General features: G+C 36.9%; 1 protein-coding gene across 2 annotated transcripts in view; it reads right to left on the bottom strand.

Moving 5' to 3' along the window:
• The window catches only part of LOC124794973 (diphthine methyl ester synthase), an 89,330-nt gene that overhangs the window by 26,056 nt on the left and 38,890 nt on the right, over nucleotides 1-24,384 (bottom strand). For both annotated transcript variants that reach the window (XM_047258704.1, XM_047258703.1), the window contains exon 3: nucleotides 5,461-5,581. In XM_047258704.1, the coding sequence (XP_047114660.1) occupies nucleotides 5,461-5,581 (121 nt within the window). The remainder of the gene's footprint in view (nucleotides 1-5,460; nucleotides 5,582-24,384) is intronic.

Below are 24,384 nucleotides of genomic sequence, written 5' to 3' on the forward strand. Positions count from 1 at the left end.
GAACTGTATGGCAGACCTCAGCTTTTCAAATTGTTCCATTTGCCTCGCAAAATTACAGCAACTTAGCATGAACCTTTGTTGCTCATTGTCCCAATTGCATTGCCAAGTAGGGTCCCTTCCTTTTCCGAAATGAACCCAAGTGTCGTTGAAATTCAAATGCCAGCATAATTCCATTTCACTGCTTTAATTTCAAAGTTCACTTTAAGTATTCATAGCTGGCTACAATAACTAGATTACACAGGCACAAATTAAGAGTGCGAGTTTTGTTACCGTATTTTAGCTGTGACTGCAGCTCAGCTTGGTACGTACTAAAATTTACTATTGTTAATTGTTCAGAATCGTTTAATTCAAGTTCAAAGTTAAATCTCTTCTTTCTAAATTGCGTAGATTCAAGTAGCTTTAGAAATGATTGTTGAGGTAGTCCAAGACTAACTGTATTTCACTGAATTTCGATGTGCTTCAGAAAGAAAGCTCACTATTAACTTCAGTCACTAAATTAACTTTCGATTTTCCTGTTTTATTAATTCTTTTGCTAAATTAAGTGTAGCAAAATTTATTACTTCTGACAAACTTTCAGTTTTCACACTACACGTGTCAACCTTCAGTTGCCACGCTTCTAGTGCTAATTATATGGGTAATAACCTTTCTTTTTCAGTTATTATAGTAATTGTCCATAGGACTGGCGACCGTAATTTCCCCCAAATCTCAAATATCTAATTACCGCTAGTTGATTGTTAACGTAACGGCCGCACATTTACTTTCTTTATTAACTTTATCCCTATTTCAAAATTAATTTCCACTAGTTTCATTTGCATTTTTCCTTTCATTTAGATGTAACCCTTTCCTCCCTCTTTACCGACAGATTAACTTCGGTGACGATTGCTTTTTCCCAAATTTCCATTAGGTACATGCGGTTTAATTTTTCACTGTCATTAAGGTCGATAAGTGAGGGGGAGGTTACACATTCCTCCAAAAGAACAAAATAATTACATACAATAGCAAAGAAGATATTTCCAAAACTTTCACTAACAAGATGGGGTTATTCAAGTAGCTTGGTACAAACTGTGGCAATTCATAGGGCTTAACTTGAAGATTAGTATGAGTACATTTTGGAAAATCCACAAAATTGGAACCCAACTGCTATTAATAAAGCATGTGTATCTCACATGATGATAGGAGATTTCAGTTTAACTTCCTATTCTGTCTTAAGAAATGTTTTCATTGACATATGTTACATTTAACATTGTGCAGACATATTTTGCAGCAAAGATTTGGAAGACCTCAAAGAAAAGTGTGCACTAAGAGATACAATGGCTCTGAGTAAAAAATGGTGCAAGGCTGAAGGCACATGTGATACTCCAAGGAAGAGAAGAAGAGAAAACAGCACAGAAACATCTGTAAAGGGTGACTAGAGGAGGATGTGCCTTGAGATGTTATATACTATAATCATGCAATTAAACATCAGATCTGATTTGGTGCCTGGCTTAAACTTTGTTTAAATGTTTGACTCAAAGATGTTCTCAAGCTTTGTAGACTGTTTCCTGAGTAGCCATTTCAAAACCTAACAACAATATACAGGAAGTGTTTTGATATTTTTAGTTAAAATCTGAAGTGAGTGCTATGTTTACATCACAACACCTTGAAGCCAAATATGTGAAGGAAATACAAATTTTGCTGTATCAAAATGAGCTTCACACTGGACTTGTGGAACTCTATAAACTGCTTTTAATGGTACTGCCTACATTGTCATCAGCAGAATGATGGTTTCCTGCACTGAAAAATAAAATTCTTTCATTAAGAATGTGCAAGGACAAAGCAGAGCAGAGTTCCACTACAGATAAAACCATAGTTAATGAGCAGTGTCATATGTACTTATACATACAACTAATAAGTTTCTGTTGCATGCCATACCAACATTTTCAGTATACAACACTGTCATTCACCATTTGTGAATGTAAGAGTATATGAATAAAACAACTTTCAAATCAAAGAATCCTTGGTCATTTATAAAACTATTATACAATCCTTCTTCCAAATACTTCATCAAAAGCTATGGCACTGTGGTGTATGAAGAAACATGTTCTACAGATATCAAAGACAGCTGCTTCTGAAGATCACCTTTATTTCAGGATAATGATCTAAGACTTTCAAATCATTATTTCTTCAACAAAAGTTACGAAAACTTCAATTCTCCTCTAATTCTTGGCAAATACTTTTACCTCCCAGACCTGGTCTGAAATCTAAAAAAAAAACATTTTCTTCTTCTGTACTAACTCATCTTCAGACTCGTCATATTTATTTGACTACTATATGTCTGAATTTTGTTTTAACCTTCCCTTGATGATGGACATCAGTACAGGTGACCCATTCATTTTTAAATCATGGGTAAGACAGTGCTGCAATATATAATGGTATCCCTTTGGTGCAGAGGAGCAAAAAAATTCTTCAAACTGACATTTTCTTGAAAGTTGTCAGTGGGTTGAAGTGTACAAGGGAACTTTTCTCCAGTTTTTGCAACCTTTTATGTAGTACTAAAAGTCTGTAATACCTCTTTCTTCCAACTTGCAGTACATCCACAGTGTCAGAAAAGGGAGCATAACATATTATGGATTCTAATGCATTCAAAATTAGTGCCTCTTTTAAATTTTCCATGACCTAAATCTCTATGGAAGTGCATACACTTACCTCAGATCAAATAATTTCACTGCATCCTACAAATTACTCATGTCAGGCTAACTTTGAGTTTGTCCTTAATATTTTCAATTATTTCAGATGACTTTGGATGTCAAGTAGCATTACATTTGAGTATGGTTTTGTGATTCATCTTGGCTAATATTACGTATTCTCCCTTTAAATCAATGTTTGAACAACAAAACTAGCAACCGCTGTAGCATAACAATTTGCTGTAAGCACAGTGCATCAAAAGTGTGATGGTAACCAGCTACTGTATCCCTTGTTATCAGTGTTGCCACTAAACAGAAAATCATTTGACATTCTAGATCATCATTCTTACCACAGTTTTCAGCATCATCTTCATCTATCATTTCTTACCTTCCTCTGATTCCAATGACCTAATGATAGACAATTTTTAGAGGCTTTCATGAATTTGGTTTCATTTCTCAGTTACTGTTGCAATAACTGTTTTCGAGTTCAAAAGTGAATTCTCTGTGAATTCCATCTAGCACTGTGCCACACTATCAAATGTAAGAGCACCAGAAAATTTTAGCCATGCTAATGTTTTGGTTACTCTTTCAAGGTTAACCACCACTCCAATGAGGGGAAACTTAAGAAAAAAAACTCCTACTGTGGGTTGACCATGTGTTCACAACTCTCTCTCTCTCTCTCTCTCTCTCTCTCTCTCTCTCTCTCTCTCTCTCTCTGTGTGTGTGTGTGTGTGTGTGTGTGTGTGTGTGTGTGTGTGTGTGTGTGTGAGTGTGAGTGTGTGATGGGGGCAGGGGGGGGGGGGGGGTGTTGCGCGCGCGAGCATATGCACACTTGTTTTACTTTATGCATTAATAAATAAATTTATTTCTATCGCTTGTTTCTCATTTATTTTTCTAGTACGTATCCTTCAACTAGTTATATTTATCCTATAATTAGAAATGTTTTAATTGTTCAGCATTTCAACAAACAATAGGATCACAGAAGACTTAAACTTGCGAAATAATTTCTGACCTTTCATCACATTCTCTTCTGCAAACATGAGTTGCCCTAGATTATTCACAACAAGAGATATACGCACAATATTCTTCCACAATTTTTTCCGTGTTTTTTTCATTTTAAGTGACTCAGAAAGTTCGACGGTGGACCAGCACTTAATTCGAACAATCTTAGATGTGCAACTCGAACAAGTAACTACAACAGATATTCCATTTGAAGATATTGCAAATTAGTCTTTGTTGGCTCCTTTTATGCCTTTTCCTAGTTATATCAGCAGAGCTTCCACATGTTGGCAGGGGAAGGATGGAACAAATGAAAGAAAGTACTGTTGAGTGCAGAGTCAATTGCATGGGCTGTGTGAGAAATGTAACTGACATACGCATTTGCCGACGAAGCATTTTTATGTTACAACTGTTATGTTGTAAAATAAGCAAAGCTGGACTCAAATCGTACATTGGTTTGAACACAACACTGCTTTCATGTGCACAGTCCTACTAAGGATATTATGTCCTTGGCCTTCTTCCAACCTTTGAATTGGTTTATCCAGCCAGTTATAGGGTCACAACAGTTTTAACAAGGAATCTGAACCACATTGCAACTTAACATTTTTCCCATTAACAAATCACTGGCAGAGGTGAAAGGATTGAGCAGTACAAGAAAAGGTCATAGGGCTAACTGAGGGTTGAATCCCATACCATTTGATTTATGACCTGGCACTTTCTCACTGTGAGCCACATACATGTACAAAGAACTAATAAATAATTCACCAAAAGAAACCACAATTAGCACAGGAACAGACAAGTTATAAATGAGAAAGTGCTAAGAAGTAGACGATGATGTGATGGTAGTCTATGTTATTCATTAGTTAAAGTTAGAAAAATAAATAACAAATAATTATTTGTATTCACTGGGAGGAAAAATCATTTTATCCATGAATAAAGGGTTCTTGAATTACCTATTGATCTAAATAATTATCTAAATAGCAATTTACCTGAATAGAACCCATCTCTGAAACTGCTACCTTACAGTGAGGTATACAGTGTCTGCTTAAGTTAACTAAATCTTTCTTCATTTGACTGTTCATTGTTAGGCCCCATACACTTACTGCCCCTATGAATTATTCACAGAAAATCATAACCAATGACTTCTGTCACACATACTGATTGGGAAATGACTCATTTGTATCAAAAATTTTATCTGTTTACTGTTTTACAATACTCCTGAATAACAATTTACTTTTACAATTCTCATTCTGGGTGTGTAGTGCACACTTTACACATTTTTTGTGATAGAGTGGAAGTTTTTAAATTATTGATGGTAAAGTAGTGTCACTCCCCTTAAATCACTCTTCTTTTTGGTACTTTAACTGCAGGTAGTGTACTTCTTTACTGTTGCTTTTGTGGAATTTTACTCTTGGTTGTCTCTGGAGAAAAAAGGATTAGTAGTGATTTAAGCCTATGTTTGAGGAGCAGCGGCTTCTCCTCCTCCTGTGTTTGCTTTGTAAATCTCTTCCCGCTGTGTTGTTCTTATATTCCTTCTAAACACTCTGATAATTTAATTATAATTCAAAGCATATCTCTCCAACATGTTGCATCATGAATTTAACAGGTAAACAGGAGATGATGTTTAGGTAAATTGTTGAGAAGTGTGTCTCATGGGGGTCAAAATGATTCCTGGGAGCAAAGCTACATTTGTGTATTAAATGATAAAATGGTGTAGGAGTCTTATTTACATTCAGGGTACACAAACATCAATTACTTCTTTACATTTATTTAAAGATAAAAGACATTCATCACTTACCAAGGAGACACAGAGTATGAAGCCCACGACATTTATTTTCCACTATTTTATTGTAGAAGCTATCAGGTTTCCAAGAATCCGTCCAGAATGGTATTGATACTGTCTCTCCAAAACTATACAGCTGTAAAAAGTAAACAAATGTGTAAAGTCAAATTCAGCCACACTAGTACTAGTAAAAATATAGCTAGCTCTCTCTCTCTCTCTCTCTCTCTCTCTCTCTCGTGTGGTGTGTGTGTGTGTGTGTGTGTGTGTGTGTGTGTGTGTGTGTAGAAGGGAGGTGTGGGGGGAGGGGGAAGGGAGGGGAGGGGAGAGCGGGAAGAGAGAGAGAGAGAGAGAGAGAGAGAGAGAGAGAGAGAGAGAGAGAGAGAATTTGGTTGTCACTGTGCAGAAGCCATTTGTTTGCAGGGATATGGGATGAAAGTATTTTAAAATTTTATTTTTCAATTTCAACTTCCATGCTTTGACTTGGTTGCTGTGGAGGCCATTCACAGCCTGGCCACAGTTTCAGCATGCACTGCTCACCTTTGCATGGTTCTCATGGTGTGGACTGCTGACCAGTCGGGCACTATGGTAGAGTTAGGGTTGCAATTTTCAACCAATAAGAGTGTTGGAAGGAATTGCATGGGGTCTTGGATGTGGGTCACTGAGGGCCATGGCAGAGACACCTCGCCCACTCAGCTTCCAGTTTCCGATCGACCAACACGCTCTTCTCCTGTTCTCCTATGTTCCACTCAGGACTTTGACCATAACAACCACCTCCAAATGGATGAAAACTTCCCTAGGTGTTCCACCAGTATCCATTTATAGTGAAAAAATACCCTATGGGGTTTTACCAGATTTTGTAGTCTCATTTGTAGACACAATTGTCCCAGATGTCCACTGCCTGCTCAGCTTCAGTCTTACCTGATCATCATCTTGTTACATTTGAACAGGATTAATTCACTGAGAAGTGAGAAAACTACTGCATAATTCCTGTGCTACATCACATTAAGTAACGAATAGTGGAGGTGGTATTGTTCCCAGTGATATATTTAGGAATGCTACCGTTCTTTAGAAATCCTGTACAGTTGTCAATAAAACTCACAAGGTAGTAAATTTATTGCAAAGTCATCATAAAAATGCCTAACTGCTGAAACTGTTTTTCACCATATCACACTGCTCCACTTTCATTTTCTAGTTACAAATTTAATGAAGACTATCAGAATTTAGTTAGTTGGAAACGAAGCTGTTACATAGGCCTACATATGAACAAGGGAAGCTTTACAGTTGTGACTGTGTGTCTATTAGAAATCTCCCATCTCTGTTTCAATCTGTAATATAGTTGATAGCATTTCTGTATAGAAATTTAATAGTAATATAATGTCTTTGGTTACAGTTAATTATTAATTAGAAGTATTTTCAATTAACGTCATTGCTTATTAGACAGCAAATTTAATCAATAGTGGTTTTAATCACACCCTTGATCATCTTACAAACTAGTTTCACTGGGGTTATCGTCACTCTAAATCATTTCCTATGGCATTATCTAAATATTAAACTAAATATCATTTTGGGCAAGTATCATTCTTCATGTAGCATGCACAGTTATTAATCAGTTTCTTCTGGATTGGTCCTACAGCCTCAGTAAATTCGAAGGAGGACTTTATTACACTGGGCTGTGTTTTAGAGTACTTTATTTGCATCTCTAGTTCCAGGCACTGTCCATTCGACATCTGTTACTATGGATCCACTTGACAATGGGCAGTGTCCGAAACAAATAGGGCAAATAAAATAATTTAAAATACAGCTTGGTGGCACAATGTCCTTTAAACAATTGTTAATCCTGCACACCTGAGTCACCAATCTTCTGACATGTTTGGTTCAAAACTTCTCAGCACATTACTTTCCATTTCATTCTTTAATAAATATGCAACCTTTTATCACATTTCCATTTCTTACAGTCTGTCAATATTTATATCACTTGAATAGTCACAATATTCGTTATAACTTATTTAATTTGAGATTCTTTCTATTTCCCAATGCACAGTGTTTTCATACTTGACCTTAGGCACCTACCCTCTGACTCATACTGAATACAGACTACTACAAAACTTAAGCAGACTCAGCTTGAGAAACATGAATTTGTGAAGACTACAATATCTAGTAAAGATCCGCTTTCCAAAGAACTTCATAAGGTAAGCTTACAATCATAAAACTCAGAGGTATCACAATTCAATATTGCAACTTAAGAGGAAGTTGCATTGCTATTGATAATTGCAGCTAACAAAGCCCTATCCAATTACATAGATTTACTTTGGCCAGAAAGAGTTGCAAGTTCCTACAGGGTACCAAACATTTTTTCATGGCATATTACAACTATTTTCCCAGTAGATGGACAGCAAACAGTAGCAGTTGTCTTAACCAATGCTGCAACACAATGCTCTTCAGGATGCCACTGACCACCACACATGCTATAGAGAGCATGTAACAAATATGCGGCAGTGAATACAGTTCACTCTGAACATGAATGTTATATACTCTCAAAGAAAGTTGTTATATATTTAAGAGTCATTATTATTTAAAAACGAGTAAAATTCTTTTCTCATTTAATGGTACAGTTCCTTAAAAAAAAATAAAGGCAATTTCCTTTGCAATCCTTGTCCAATATGAGTTGTTGCTCAGTCTCATATCTAAATTGATGTGTTTAATTGCAATAATATTCTTACTTTTGAATTTAATCAACATATAATGTGCAATAACTCAAAATGACACTCTTATGAGTTAGCATTTGACCCCTTTGATCAAAGCTACCATTAGATGCCTTTGAGGTATAGGGCTAATGGTAGCTTTTCATGAAGAAAGCATTAGGAACTGCACCATATGGCACAGATCATTAATGAACTATGCTGCATGCATAGGAGGAAGTCACATTGCTTACTTGCATGAGAAGAAACCATATGTATATCTTTAATAACTTCTTAATAAAAGCAATTACTACCAGGAAGGTCACATAGGAAAGCCCATATATGAATAATTGTTTATTTCTGTGTATAAATTAATCAGATGGAAAAGAACAAATAAAAAATTTAAACCTCTGAAAGCTTTCAATTGATTAAAGTGACAGCTGAATCCTATGATCAACTGCATGTCAAGAATTGTAGTTGCCACTTAGTCTGTGACGTATTCATGTAGCTTCCAATTCATAAAAACTGTTCACAGTGTCAATTTTCAAGTGTAATTGTGAATTTTACAGCAAAACCATCATGTTCGCATTATAGTTCTTGTAATTTCTTATTCAAATGAAAGTTACTGGCCTCCAGTTAATTTAATTATTTCATTTATGCCAAGCTATTGCATAGACTCATATTAGATTAGCAACCCAAGATCCTGTGCCCACATGCGGCTCTGTGGAACAGACAGAAAGTGCCATGTGAGTACAAACTGTGACTGGTCATAGACTATATCTCATAGCGTCCTATTAATAAAGTACATAGCCAATAAGTTGCTGATTTTCATTTATTATTAGACTTGATCCAGGTTTCAATACCACTAAGGATATCTTCTTCAGAAGAACAAGGAGTTACCTAAATTTTTTTAACAACAACAACAAGAAGAAATGATATATTGCTCCCAGTTGTGAATACAAAGTGATTACAATTCCTAAATGGAAAATAAAAACTATTACTTACTTCGACTACATTATTTAAAACTCCATCATGAGCTAAGGCACTGAAGTCATATACAGACAATGTGATTAAAATTCATTAAAACATTGGGACTGAAAACAGATATATGGCTATTAAACAGACAAACATCAAACTAAGCACATAGCAACTAACTGTAGCACTTACATAGACTAGCACAGAGTGCACCACATATCGTGGGCTGATGCCATAATATATGCTCCATTATATATTATGGAAAATCCAGGCTGGAATAATGACAGTATTATGAAAAGGATACACATGTGTAAGTTGTCTAGTTCAGAAGAAGGCCTTCTGGCTGAAAGCTTACATGTTTATTAGTCTTTCTGTAGTGCCTGTCCGCGACTCAACATTCCACTATATAACGAGTAGCAATAACGAGAAAACAATTTCAAAATCGCAGCCACAGCGCCAGCTCAAACAGGAACATCACGTCCAGAAGATGAGACGGTGCCAGAACCAGCCTCAGAACATACAGCAAAGACTGAAATTATCGTCAAGAAAACTGTACCTACTCATCATCCAGATGCTCACACACAGGGAAACTGATGAAGGGGGCCAGTTCTATCCGAATTTGGCCCAATACAACGAATCCAGAACAAGCAGTCAACACTCAGGTGGATGTTCCGTTACTTTATAGTCAAATTAGTTTTAAAGACCCTCTACCTAATAATATATGCAGTAGTAATTTCGTTATGCACTTGAACATAAGAGGTCTGTCTGAAGGAATGATCAGAAAGCTTTATGATACAGAAATTTTGCTAGAAAGTGTGAAACAATCTGTGAAAGTAATATGCCTTAATGAACATTGGCTAAAATCTGAAAATATCAGTCTCCTGAATAAACTTACAGGTTATAAACTGGCTACCAGCTTTTGTAGGACCAATGGGTATGGAGGCTCTTGCATATTAGTTCATTCCACGGTAGACTATGATATCAGACAGAATTTTAGCCATCTGAATGAAGAAGGCACATTTGAAAGTTGTTGTATAGAACTTAAAGAGTATAACACACTAATTATCAGCATATATCGCACCCCTGGGTACCATATAAGCTCTGTATTTTTAGATAAGTTTGATACATTGCTACATAAATTAAAATGTGAGAAACTGTACAAGAAAGTGGTTATATGTGCTGACTTCAACATAGATGTAAGGACTGATGACCAATTTTCTTCACACTTAAAGAACCTGGTAGCCACAAATGGGCTAAATCTCAATTTCGATCAGTATACAAGAATTACAGCAAGCTCTGCAACATGTATTGACAATATTGTAAGTAGTTATAATTATTATGTAAAAGAAAAATTTCTTCTAGGTTTAGGAGTATCAGACCATAAAGCACTATTTGTATCACTACCGAAGCAAAATTCAGTCTGCACAACAAAAAGATGTAGGAATTTCAGTCAAGAAAATGTGGAAGTATTTTGCAAAAAACTAAGCCAAACCAAGTGGACAGTCAGCAAACACACTTCCACAAGTGACAATTACAATAACTTTTTAACTGAATTCTTGGGTATATTCAATGAATGCTTCCCTTTTGTAACAGTGAGGACCAGGTCCCAAAAAAGTAGATCCTGGGTAACAAAAGGAATTAGAGTGTCTAGTGCTACTAAGAGGAAACTGCATATGGAGGCAAAAGTAAATCGAAGCCCTCAATTTCTTAAGTATGTAAGCACATACAAAAAAACATTTGACAAAGTAGTTAAACTAGCAAAACGTACTGCAAATAACGACTTCATTTCAAATGCAAAAAAACAAATCAAAAGCTGTTTGGTCTGTTATAAGAAGTGAAGTTGGCAGTGAGGCAGAGAGAAAATGCCCTTCTAAAATAGTGATAAATGGTAGAGCTGTTACAGAACCCAGTGCCATTTGTGAATCATTCAATGACTTTTTCATAAACTGTAACAAATTTGGTGACTGTTCACCACCAAATACAAAGCCCAATATGACAGATAGTAATTGCACATGTTTTAAGTTTTCTCATGTTTCCATCTCAGATGTCATCAAAATCATAATGTCCCTAAAAAAATTCAAAATCTGCGGGGTGAGATGAGGTCCCCACTGAAATAATAAAAATAGTCCGTCACAGTATTGCATATCCACTCTCTTTCATAATCAACCAATCATTTGATGAGGGATGTTTCCCAGATCGATTAAAATATGCAGAAGTTCGGCCCATACACAAAAAAGGGAAACAAGATGAATTGGGCAACTATAGGCCAATCTCACTGTTACCAATTTTCTCAAAAATATTTGAAAGAGCTGCATGTGATCAGATTGAAAATCACAATTCATCTAACAGCATTATCTTAGGCAATCAATATGGTTTCAGAAAAGGCCGCAGCACAATCCATGCAATAAATGAATTAGTCACAAAAGTCAGCAGATGTCTTGATGATAGAATGCGTGTGTCAGGCATCTTTTGTGACCTGTCCAAAGCCTTCGACACAGTAAATCATGACCTGCTTCTCCAAAAATTGGCACGCTATGGTTTTCAAGGCAAATCTCTTAGCTGGATGTCATCATACTTGGCAAACAGAAAACAAAGAGTACTTATTAACATCAACGGCAAGAAATTTCTCTCTGGCTGGAAAAACACTCAATTAGGTGTTCCACAAGGCTCAATATTAGGGCCACTGCTTTTTCTATATTATATTAATGATATGCCATGTCAGGTCCAGTCTGATACTATCCTCTATGCAGATGACTCAACAGCTGTAGTCTGTTGTAAAAATGAGGTAGACCTAATTCGTCATATTGAACAAACACTTGGGGAAGTGGAGGCATGGGTCAAAAACAATAACTTGACATTAAATTTTACAAAAACAGAAATTGTTCATTTTACCACAAAACAATCTGCACAGTCTATAAGTGAAATAAGGTATATGGACAAAAAATTAGAGACTGCAGACTGTGTCAAATTCCTTGGCGTGTTAGTCAATAAAAACCTGTTATGGAGTCGCCATGTGGACAACATACTGGGTCGACTGAATAGCCTTGTATATATTATGAATATCTTGTATAGTATTACTGATTTAGCTGTAAGAAAAACTGTATATAATGCATATTTTGTTTCAGTCATTAGGTATAGTATAATTTTCTGGGGGTCTGAAAAAACAAATTTACTTAGAGCTTTTAGACTACAAAAAAGAATCATCCGGGCAATGGTGGGAGCAAAACCAAAGCAACACTGCAAACCTTTATTTGTAAAACTGGATCTAATGAGCATTCCAAGCATATACATCTATGAAACTCTCACTTTCACAAAAAGAAACCCACAACTTTTTAAGGGCAACTTCTTCTTGCATCAATATGATACAAGACATAGAACGAGCTACATGTTACCTACCCACCGTTTAAAATCATATGAAAAAACCCCATACTATATGGGCATGAAATTTGTAAATAAAATATGGAAAGATATGGATGACCCAAATGTAAAAGGCACCAAAAGAGACCTGGAAAAATATCTGAAAGATAAATGTTACTATAGTGTAAAAGATTTCATGAATGGTAACAATGCATTATAATTGTAATTAAAATACCTCTTTGAAGATGTTACACCATGTATATTATTAGTTTATTGTATTTTTAGTATTGTTATATATAGTGTTAAAACTGACAAGTCACCTATGTCACAATCTTTGATTGTATAAGGCATGTTATGTGATAATAAAAATTGTATTGAATTGAATTGAATTGAATATCCTTTTCCTAATATTGTCAGTTACATATTATTTAACTTTTCCTGCAGCGACATACCATTATAACATGCTAAGTTGCTACCAATATGAAAACGTTCAACAGCAATGGAGTAAAGTCAGATAAAAGGAGTAAAAAGTACTACTATTCTTAAATTGGACAATCTCCCACATTTTTTCACAGTATTAGATAATGAGGAGAAAAACATATTAAGATGAAAGAGGTAGCCTGTTTCTCTAGTGAAAATGTTGAAAACTATTTTTTTAAGGAAAGTGTTGAAAATGATGTTACTGGAAGTAATTAAGAGTGCCCTCTAGTGGTAAACTAGCTTATTGATGAAATAATGCTGTCTCATGAAAACAAAGGAAAGTATTACAAGACGTATATGAGAAAAACAATGCTTTCGAAGAGCAAGTGATGTTGATATACAAGATACAGTGGCAAGTTATTACTTAAGTCACAAGCAATGGCTTGAAAACATTAAAGAAGGGGGACCACCAACCGTATGGATTCAAGGAATTCAGACCTCTATCGGAAGGAGAAATATTGAAGAGACTTATGGACAGATAGACATAAATGGAGGATGAAAAATCAAAATTGATATGTAATCTTGGCGTACCAGAAATTGTAAAATGTTATACAAGGTGGAATCCAAAATTTTCAGGACTGGTGCTGCCATCTGGAAAGTAGGAGTAGTAGATCTTTGCACCGCTAGGTGGTGACAGCTGCATATCTGATGAGTCAGTATGCGGCGTGGCATTCAACTGGGACAACGTGTTGCACGTCCACAGCGATTTCCATAATACTCTGTGTTTGGTGTGTGGTGATTTTACGATGGATCCGTGAACAGAACAGCGCATGTGTATCAAATTCTGTGCGAATCTCGAGAAAATTGCTAAGGAGACCCTTGCAATGATTCAGCAAGTGTTTGGGGGACAGAGCATCAGCTGTACGCATGTGTTGGAGAGGCATGCTCGGTTCAGGGCCGGCCGTACACACGTTGAAGATGATGCTCACATTGGAAGGCCCGTTAGCCACACAACACCAGACATTGTTGCCAATCTTCAACAATTGGTTCGTGTGGATTGACATCAAACCATTCAAGACCTTGCGGATGAAATGGGTATTGGTTATGGGACATGTCAACATATGTTAATTGATGAATTGGGCATGCATCGTGTCGCCGCAAAATTTATGCCAAGGATCTTGACTGCCGATCAGAAAGCACAGTGTGTTGAAGTGCGCATGGACCTCTGTCGCACCGCATCTGATGAACCAACCTTGCCACTGTTATCACTAGCGATGAGAGCTGGATTTACGGTTATGACCCAGAGACAAAGCAACAATCGTCCCAGTGGAAGAGCCCGGACTCTTCAAGACCAAAAAAAGTGAGACAGGTAAAGAGCAAAGTGACGAGCATGATCATCGTTCTCTTTGATACCTAGGGAATTGTACACAAAGAATTCGTCCCACCCAACCAAACAGTGAATCCCATGTACTACTGTGACGTTTTGTGACAGCTCTGTGAAAACATGCGGCGACGACGGCCCGAGCTTTGGCATCAACGGAACTGGCTGTTGCATCATGACAATGCGCCGTCACACGTCCTTGTTCACCAGGACCTTTTCGGCAAAACACAACATGGTAGTTGTACCCCACCCGCCATACTCGCCAGATTTGGCACCTTGTGACTTCGTGCTATTCCCAAAACCGAAACTCAACTTGAAAGACCATCAGTTCAACACTCTAGAGAGGATTCAAGAAGCATCACTGGGGGTGATCAACACCCTCAAAGAACAGGACTTCCAGAAGACATTTGACCAGTGGCAGAAGTACTGGGACCAGTGTGTACGTGCAGGTGGGAACTACTTCGAGGGTGATGGTGACCGTTAGTCCAAAGATAAGGTTTTCAACAGATGGCAGCACCAGTCCCAAAAATTTTGGATAGATTAGATTAGATTAATACTAATTCCATGGATCATGAATATGATATTTCGTAATGATGTGGAGCAAGTCAAATTTTCCAATATATGACATAATTAAGTTAATTTAACAACATAATTAAGTTAATATAACAACATTTTTATTTTTTAATTTTTTTGTTTGGTTTTTCTTTTTTTTTCTTAATTTATATCTAAAAATTCCTCTATGGAGTAGAAGGAATTGTCATTCAGAAATTCTTTTAATTTCTTCTTAAATACTTGTTGGTTATCTGTCAGACTTTTGATACTATTTGGTAAGTGACCAAAGACTTTAGTGGCAGTATAATTTACCCCTTTCTGTGCCAAAGTTAGAATTAATCTTGAATAGTGAAGATCATCCTTTCTCCTAGTATTGTAGTTATGCACACTGCTATTACTTTTGAATTGGGTTTGGTTGTTAATAACAAATTTCATAAGAGAGCACATATACTGAGAAGCTACTGTGAATATCCCTAGATCCTTAAATAAATGTCTGCAGGATGATCTTGGATGGACTCCAGCTATTATTCTGATTACACGCTTTTGTGCAATAAATACTTTATTCCTCAGTGATGAATTACCCCAAAATATGATGCCATATGCAAGCAATGAGTGAAAATAGGCGTAGTAAGCTAATTTACTAAGATGTTTATCACCAAAATTTGCAATGACCCTTATTGCATAAGTAGCTGAACGTTTCAGCAGATCATCAATGTGTTTCTTCCAATTTAATCTCTCATCAATGGACACACCTAAAAATTTTGAATATTCTACCTTAGCTATATGCTTCTGAGTAAGGTCTATATTTATTAATGGCGTCATACCATTTACTGTACGGAACTGTATGTACTGTGTCTTATCAAAATTCAGTAAGAGTCTGTTTACAAGGAACCACTTAGTAATTTTCTGAAAGACATTATTGACAATTTCATCAGTTAATTCTTATTTGTCAGGTGTTATTACTATCAGCAAAGAGAACTAACTTTGTCTCTTCATGAATATAGAATGGCAAGTCATTAATACATATTAAGAACAACAAAGGACCCAAGACCGACCCTTGTGGAACCCCATTCTTGATAGTTCCCCAGTTATGTGCTGATCTTTGCATATGCTGATCTTTGCATATTATGAGAACTGCTTATTTCAAATTTCTGCACTCTTCCAGTTAGGTACGAATTAAACCATTTGTGCACTGTCCCACTCATGCCACAATATTTGAGCTTGTCTAGCAGAATTTCATGATTTACACAATCAAAAGCCTTTGAGAGATCACAAAAAATCTCAATGGGTGGTGTTCGATTATTCAGATCATTCAAAATTTGATTGGTGAAAGCATATATGGCATTTTCTGTTGAAAAACCTTTCTGGAAACCAAATTGACATTTTGTTAGTACTTCATTTTTACAGATATGTGAAGCTACTCTTGAATACATTACTTTCTCAAAAATTTTGGATAAAGCTGTTAGAAGGGAGATTGGACAGTAATTGTTGACATCAGACCTATCCCCTTTTTTATGCAAAGGTATAACAATAGCATATTTCAGTCTATTAGGGAAATGCCCTGTTCCAGAGAGCTATTACACAGGTGGCTGAGAATCTTACTTATCTGTTGAGAATAAGCTTTTAGTATTTTGCTGGAAATGCCATAATTCCATGTGAGTTTTTGCATTTAAGCAAGTTTATTATTTTCGAATTTCAGAGGGAGAAGTGGGTGAGATGTCAATTGTATCAAATTGCATAGGTATGGCCTCTTCCATTAACGGCCTAGCATCTTCTAATGAACACCTGGATCCTACTATATCCACAACATTTAGAAAATGATTATTAAAAATATTTTCAACTTCTGACTTTTTGTTCATAAAGTTTTCATTCAATTTCATGGTAATACTGGCTTCCTGTGCTCTTGGTTGACCTGTTTCTCTTTTAATAATATTCCAAATTGTTTTAATTTTATTATCAGAGTTGCTGATTTCAGGCGTGATACACATGCTTCTGGATTTTTTAATAACTTTTCTTAATATAGCACAGTAGTTTTTATAATGTTTGATAGTTTCTGGGTCACTACTCTTTCTTGCTGTCAGAAACATTTCCCTTTCCCGGTTACAAGATATTTTTACACCCTTAGTAAGCCATGGTTTGTTACACGGTTTCTTACGAGTATATTTAACTATTTTCTTGGGGAAGCAATTTTCAAATGCATTCACATGAAATAAATTATATTTTAAATTGGCATCAGGTTCACGGTACACCTCATCCCAGTCTAACTGCTGTGGGCTTTCCCTGAAATTTGCAATTGTTAAATCATTGACTGAACGTACTACTTTGGAGGACTGTGTAGTACTGCTGAATGGAGCTATGTCATATTGTGAAACCAGATGATAATAATAATAATGCTAGTAATAATAATAATAATAATAATAATAATAATAATAAACCCCATGGAGGCCCGGGAAAAGAATAGGCCTCCGGTATGTTCTGCCAGTCATAAAAGACGGCGAAAAGAACAAACCACTAATAGGGCTAACCCCCCTTTTAGTGTGACTAGTTGGTTCAGGACAGAAGTAATGAAGCCTCGGACAAGCGCTGTCATGGTCGGGGACGACGCTTGAACCCTATGCCCGTCCACAATGGTAACAACACTGCTAGCCACATGGAAAATGATTTAAATCCAAATAGAGTTGTTTTGCTGGATATGCTTCCTGCAACCACTCTAGAAGGAAAACAAAGACAGAGGATGAGATGGTCAGATGAAGTTAACCTTAGGAACCAACACAACTGGATACAGATCACAAGTATACACAAAATTTATTACCAGATACCCAGAATTAAAATTTTTAACAGAACAATGACTAGCTGATCAGATCCATGTAATAATAAAAAATAACAGGTTACCCCAGTCAGAATTAGGAAACATCAAACATCAAGTACAACAAATACTGGAACAAAATAATGTGCAATCAGAAGAAGAAGAAAATACAGTAATTGACTCAAACATCCCAGAGCAAAGAAACAAATAACACCAGGCATCAATTAAACAATCAGAGGAAAATGAAATCTTAAGACAGCCACCAGAACAAGCACAAATAGAACATGAAGTGACACACAGGTTAGATATAGAAGAAAAATTTCAGCTGACATATATAGAATACAAAGACACAAATACAGACATTAGACCATTCTTCCATAGACCACCAAATAACCCACAAGTCGAAACAACAATAACAACTATCAACACAATCATACACAACAAAATAAATGAAAATACAACTATGGAAGAGTTACAACTACTGGTTTACATGGGAGCACTCACTACACTAAATATACACACTAGGCAGAGATCAGAACCAACCAACACACAGAAGAAATCCACAAAACCAGCATGCCAACACAGGCTACAGATTAGAATAGAAAAACTGAGAAAAGACATTGGACAGCTAACAATTTATAAGAAATGAAATATCAGACAAAAAACGAAAAAGGTTAGGTAAAATCTCACAACAAGAAGCGATAGAGCAATTAGATGAAAAGAAGCAGAAATTACAAGCATTGGCCAAATGACTTAGAAGATACAAAAAAAGTGAAAATAGAAGGAAACAAAACCAAACATTCAACACAAACCAGAAGAAATTTTACCAGACAATAGATAACAAACACATCAAAATAGACAATCCACTAAACATAACAGACATGGAACACTTCTGGAGCAACATATGGTCAAACCCGGTACAACATAACAGACATGCACGGTGGATACAAGCAGAAACAGACACATACAAGATGATACCACAAATGCCTGAAGTGATAATTTTGCAACATGAAGTCACCCAAGCAATTAATTCTACACACAATTGGAAAGCCCCTGGAAATGATAAAATAGCAAATTTCTGGCTAAAGAAGTTCACCTCAACACATTCACATCTAACTAAATTATTTAACAGTTACATTGCAGACCCATACACATTCCCTGATACACTTGCACATGGAATAACTTATCTGAAACCTAAAGACCTAGCAGACACAGCAAACCCAGCATAATATCACCCCATAACATGCCTACCAACAATATACAAAATATTATTTTCAGTCATTACACAGAAATTAATGACACATACAACACACAACAAAATTATAAATGAAGAACAAAAAGGCTGCTGCAAAGGAGCACGAGGATGCAAAGAGCAACTGATAATAGATGCAGAGGTGACATATCAAGCTAAAACTAAACAAAGGTCGCTGCACTACACATACACTGATTACCAAAAGATTTTGATAGTGTACCCCACTCATGGTTACTACAAATATTGGAAATATACAAAGTAGATCCTAAATTAATACAGTTCCTAAACGTAGTAATGAAAAATTGGAAAACCACTCTTAATATCCAAACAAATTCAAATAATATCACATCACAGCCAATACAGATTAAGTGTGGAATACACCAAGGAGACTCATTAAGTCCTTTCTGGTTCTGCCTTGCTCTGAACCCACTATCCAACATGCTAAATAATACAAATTACGGATATAATATTACTGGAACATACCCACACAAAATCACACATTTGCTATACATGGATGATCTAAAACTACTGGCAGCAACAAATCAACAACTCAATCAATTACTAAAGATAACAGAAGTATTCAGCAATGATATAAATATGGCTTTTGGAACAGACAAATGTAAGAAAAATAGCATAGTCAAGGGAAAACACACTAAACAAGAAGATTACATATTGGATAACCACAGCGACTGCATAGAAGTGATGGAAAAAACAGATGCCTATAAATATCTAGGATCCAGACAAAAAATAGGAATAGATAATACAAATATTAAAGAAGAACTAAAAGAAAAATGTAGACAAAGACTAACAAAAATGCTGAAAACAGAATTGACAGCAAGAAACAAGAAGAAAGCTATAAATACTTATGCTATACCAATATTGACCTACTCATTTGGCGTATTGAAATGGAGTAACACAGACCCAGAAGCACTAAATACACTTACACGATCACAATGCCACAAATATAGAATACATCACATACATTCAGCAACAGAAAGACCCACATTAAGCAGAAAGGAAGGAGGAAGGGGATTTATCGACATAAAAAACCTACATTATGGACAGGTATACAATTTAAGAACATTCTTTCTAGAACGAGCAGAAACTAGCAATACACACAAAGCAATCACTCATATAAATACATCTGCTACACCACTGCAATTTCATAACCACTTCTACAATCCTTTAGATCACATAACATCAACAGATACGAAGAAAGTAAATTGGAAAAAGAAAACACTACATGGCAAGCACCCGTCTCATCTAACACAGCCACACATCGATCAAAACGCATCCAACACTTGGCTAAGAAAAGGCAATATATACAGTGAGACGGAAGGATTCATGATTGCAATACAGGGTCAAACAATAAACACCAGATATTACAGCAAGCATATTATTAAAGATCCCAATACCACAACAGATAAATGCAGACTTTGCAAACAACAAATAGAAACAGTAGATCACATCACAAGCGGATGTACAATACTAGCAAATACAGAATACCCCAGAAGACATGACAATGTAGCAAAAATAATACATCAACAACTTGCCATACATCATAAACTAATAAAACAACACATTCCCACATACAAGTATGCACCACAAAATGTCCTGGAGAATGATGAATACAAATTATACCGGAACAGAACCATTATAACAGATAAAACAACACCACATAACAAACCTGACATCATACTCACCAATAAAAAGAAGAAATTAACACAACTAATCGAAATATCCATACCCAATACAGCAAATATACAGAAGAGAACAGGCGAAAAAATTGAAAAATACATCCAACTGACTGAGTAAGTCAAGGACATGTGGCATCAGGATAAAGTTGACATTATACCAATTATACTTTCAACTATAGGAGTCATACCACGCAATATCCACCAGTACATCAACGCAATACAGCTACATCCAAACTTATATATACAACTACATAAATCTGTAATTATTGATACATGTTCAATTACCCGAAAGTTCCTAAATGCAGTGTAACATATACTGTACAGTTAAAAGGAAGTCACGCTTGATCAAGGTCCACGTCACTTTCCATTTTTAACCAGACATAATGTCTGAGAAAGGAAAGAAATAATAATAATAATAATAATAATAATAATTATATTTAGGTAACTCCTTGTTCTTCTGGAGACACCCACAGTAGTATCAAAATCTGAGTCAAGATTAATAATAAATAAAAATCAGCAACTGACTGGCTGTGCACTTTATTAATTGGAAACTTACTCACAGTTGTACCTAACAGCCATGTTCAGCAGTGTGAAATCTGTAGCTTGTCATTACAGATTCTCATAAGATTTCATAGTGTTCTTAATTACGCTGAAATCCATGCCACTCCTTGCAAGAAAACACAATTAAAGGGAATGTTGTAGTGTTTTAGAAGGGAAGTTTTTAACTTTGAGTATATTTATTTATTTATCAGATTCTGTGGGACAATGTGAGCCACAGCTAATTGGTCATGGAATGAGTCAGTACACAGTTTACAAAATGCTGTTTAGAAAATTTCTAAAGAAAGAAATAAAGAATGAAAAAACACAAAACCAGAAAATTTTAATAAATAATGCATTACAGGGAAAAGTTAAAGTTTACTGTGAGGAACTCTTGTACAGAATAGGAGTGTGCCACAAGGAAACCTTTCAAAGTGGATTTGAATAGTTACAATTTATCACTCAATTTTTTTTCAGTTCTGCTAGGAATCTATTGAAAATGAAATTTGCCAAATAGTACACAAATTTGTGCACAATGCTTAAAGAAGTCTTATTCTAGTTACATTGTTTTCTTAATACATTTGTAATGAATAAAATTAAGGTTTAGTCACATTACGTTAAATGTTGAGGGGTATACTCCAGAGAAAGCAGATGAGGAAACTTCTCGATCAGAGAACCCTTCAAAATATAAGAGGAAAGGAGAGAGTAGAGCAATATTTAATATTAAACAGGATATTGTTTCTTATTTATAAATTTGTGTAATTATTAGAGTCAGTGTACAAACAACAGGATGACCTACACCAAAATGGAAGTGAAAAGATATAGACAGGGAAATTACTGCTGTTAAATCTGGATTGTGGTTTACAGAGCATTCTTCTGTGGAAGAAGGTGTATTTGACAGTTCTTGAAGAAACTGGATACTGTTAATTTTGAGGCTTAGTCCTGAGGTTGGATGTCTATTATTTATGTAGATTTAATAAACAAATAAGGAAGAGGCAATTGTTGAGCTTTGTAAGCTATTCATGATGCAGGGAAAAAACCAGGAAATATTTATAGTTTACAAGGCAATGAAAGGTGAATAGTTACAGTTGACAGAAGAACAGGTTGGTTGGTTTGTGGGACTGAAGGGACCAGGCTACTAGGGCCATAGGTCACTTTTTCCACGAACTTTTAACACACGCAAAGAATAATAACAAACAATTGAGATGACAAGAGACGACACAGGACAAGACAGACACAGACAGAAAAAAGGAATTACGAGGGCAGTTCAATAAGTAATGCAACACTTTTTTTTTCTCGGCCAATTTTGGTTGAAAAAACCGGAAATTTCTTGTGGAATATTTTCAAACATTGCCGCTTCGTCTCGTATAGTTTCATTGACTTCCGACAGGTGGCAGCGCTGTACGGAGCTGTTAAAATGGCGTCTGTAATGGATGTGCGTTGCAAACAACGGGCAGTGATCGAGTTTCTTTTGGCGGAAAACCAGGGCATCTCAGATATTCATAGGCGCTTGCAGAATGTCTACGGTGTTCTGGCATTGGACAAAAGCACGGTGAGTCGTTGGGCAAAGTGTGTGTCATCATCGCCGCAAGGTCAAGCAAGACTGTCTGATCTCCCGCGTGCAGGCCGGCCCTGCACAGCTGTGACTCCTGCAATGGCGGAGCGTGCGAACACACTCGTTCGAGATGATCGACGGATCACCATCAAACAACTCAGGGCTCAACTTGACATCTCTGTTGGTAGTGCTGTCACAATTGTTCACCAGTTGGGATATTCAAAGGTTTGTTCCCGCTGGGTCCCTCGTTGTCTAACCGAACACCATATAGAGCAAAGGAGAACCATCTGTGCGGAATTGCTTGCTCGTCATGTGGCTGAGGGTGACAATTTCTTGTCAAAGATTGTTACAGGCGATGAAACATGGGTTCATCACTTCGAACCTGAAACAAAACGGCCATCAATGGAGTGGCGCCACACCCACTCCCCTACCAAGAAAAAGTTTAAAGCCATACCCTCAGCCGGTAAAGTCATGGTTACAGTCTTCTGGGACGCTGAAGGGGTTATTCTGTTCGATGTCCTTCCCCATGGTCAAACGATCAACTCTGAAGTGTATTGTGCTACTCCTCAGAAATTGAAGAAACGACTTCAGCGTGTTCATAGGCACAAAAATCTGAACGAACTTCTCCTTCTTCATGACAACGCAAGACCTCACACAAGTCTTCGCACCCGAGAGGAGCTCACAAAACTTCAGTGGACTGTTCTTCCTCATGCACCCTACAGCCCCGATCTCGGACCGTCGGATTTCCATATGTTTGGCCCAATGAAGGACGCAATCTGTGGGAGGCACTACGCGGATGATGAAGAAATTATTGATGCAGTACGACGTTGGCTCCGACATCGACCAGTGGAATGGTACCGTGCAGGCATACAGGCCCTCATTTCAAGGTGGCGTAAGGCCGTAGCATTGAATGGAGATTACGTTGAAAAATAGTGTTGTGTAGCTAAAAGATTGGGGAATAACCTGGTGTGTTTCAATGCTGAATAAAACAACCCCTGTTTCAGAAAAAAAATGTGTTGCATTACTTATTGAACTGCCCTCGTAAAATCACACCGAGTGCGACAGTGGTTGGCCGACCATAGAAACAAAACAGGAAAAGCCAACCACCAACAAATGCACTAAAAACCCCAGTCTAAAATTGTAGGCCAAAGGCCAGACTCAACACACAAAAAAGGATAAACACTTAGATCAAGCAATAAAAACCCCCTGCACGAATAAAACTCAAAACTAAATCTGCCATCGCAATGTCATCTGATAAAAGTGCACGAAGTGTATCAGGCAGCGCAAACATCTGCCTGAGAGGAGTTTAAAGCGGGCAGCCCAACATGATGTGGACTGTCGTCAAAGCTGACCTGCAGTGACATAAAGGTGGGTCCTTGCGGCACAACGAATAGCTGTGTGTTCTCCAGGAGTGGCCAATGTGCAGCCAGCAGAGGACAACAGAGTCCTTGCAAGAGACCTACAAGGAGGAGCGCCTCGCAGTGGTAGCCCCCTTGATGGCCCGAAGTTTGTTGGGTGAAGGAAGGGTGCGCCATTCTTCACCCCAGGTGCAAAGTACTTTCTGCCTCAAAACTGACCTGAGGTCACTCTCTGAAAGGCCAATCTCCAAGGCTGGTGCACAGACAGCCTGTTTGGTCAGTGCCGGGGTCCACACAATGACCAGAGAGTGGCCGCAATGGGCAAGAGTATGGAGGGACTCATGGATGGCCATCACCAGACGAGAGCGAGG

The sequence above is a fragment of the Schistocerca piceifrons genome, chromosome 4 (assembly GCF_021461385.2).
Source record: "Schistocerca piceifrons isolate TAMUIC-IGC-003096 chromosome 4, iqSchPice1.1, whole genome shotgun sequence".
Classification (NCBI taxonomy): Eukaryota; Metazoa; Arthropoda; class Insecta; order Orthoptera; family Acrididae; genus Schistocerca; species Schistocerca piceifrons.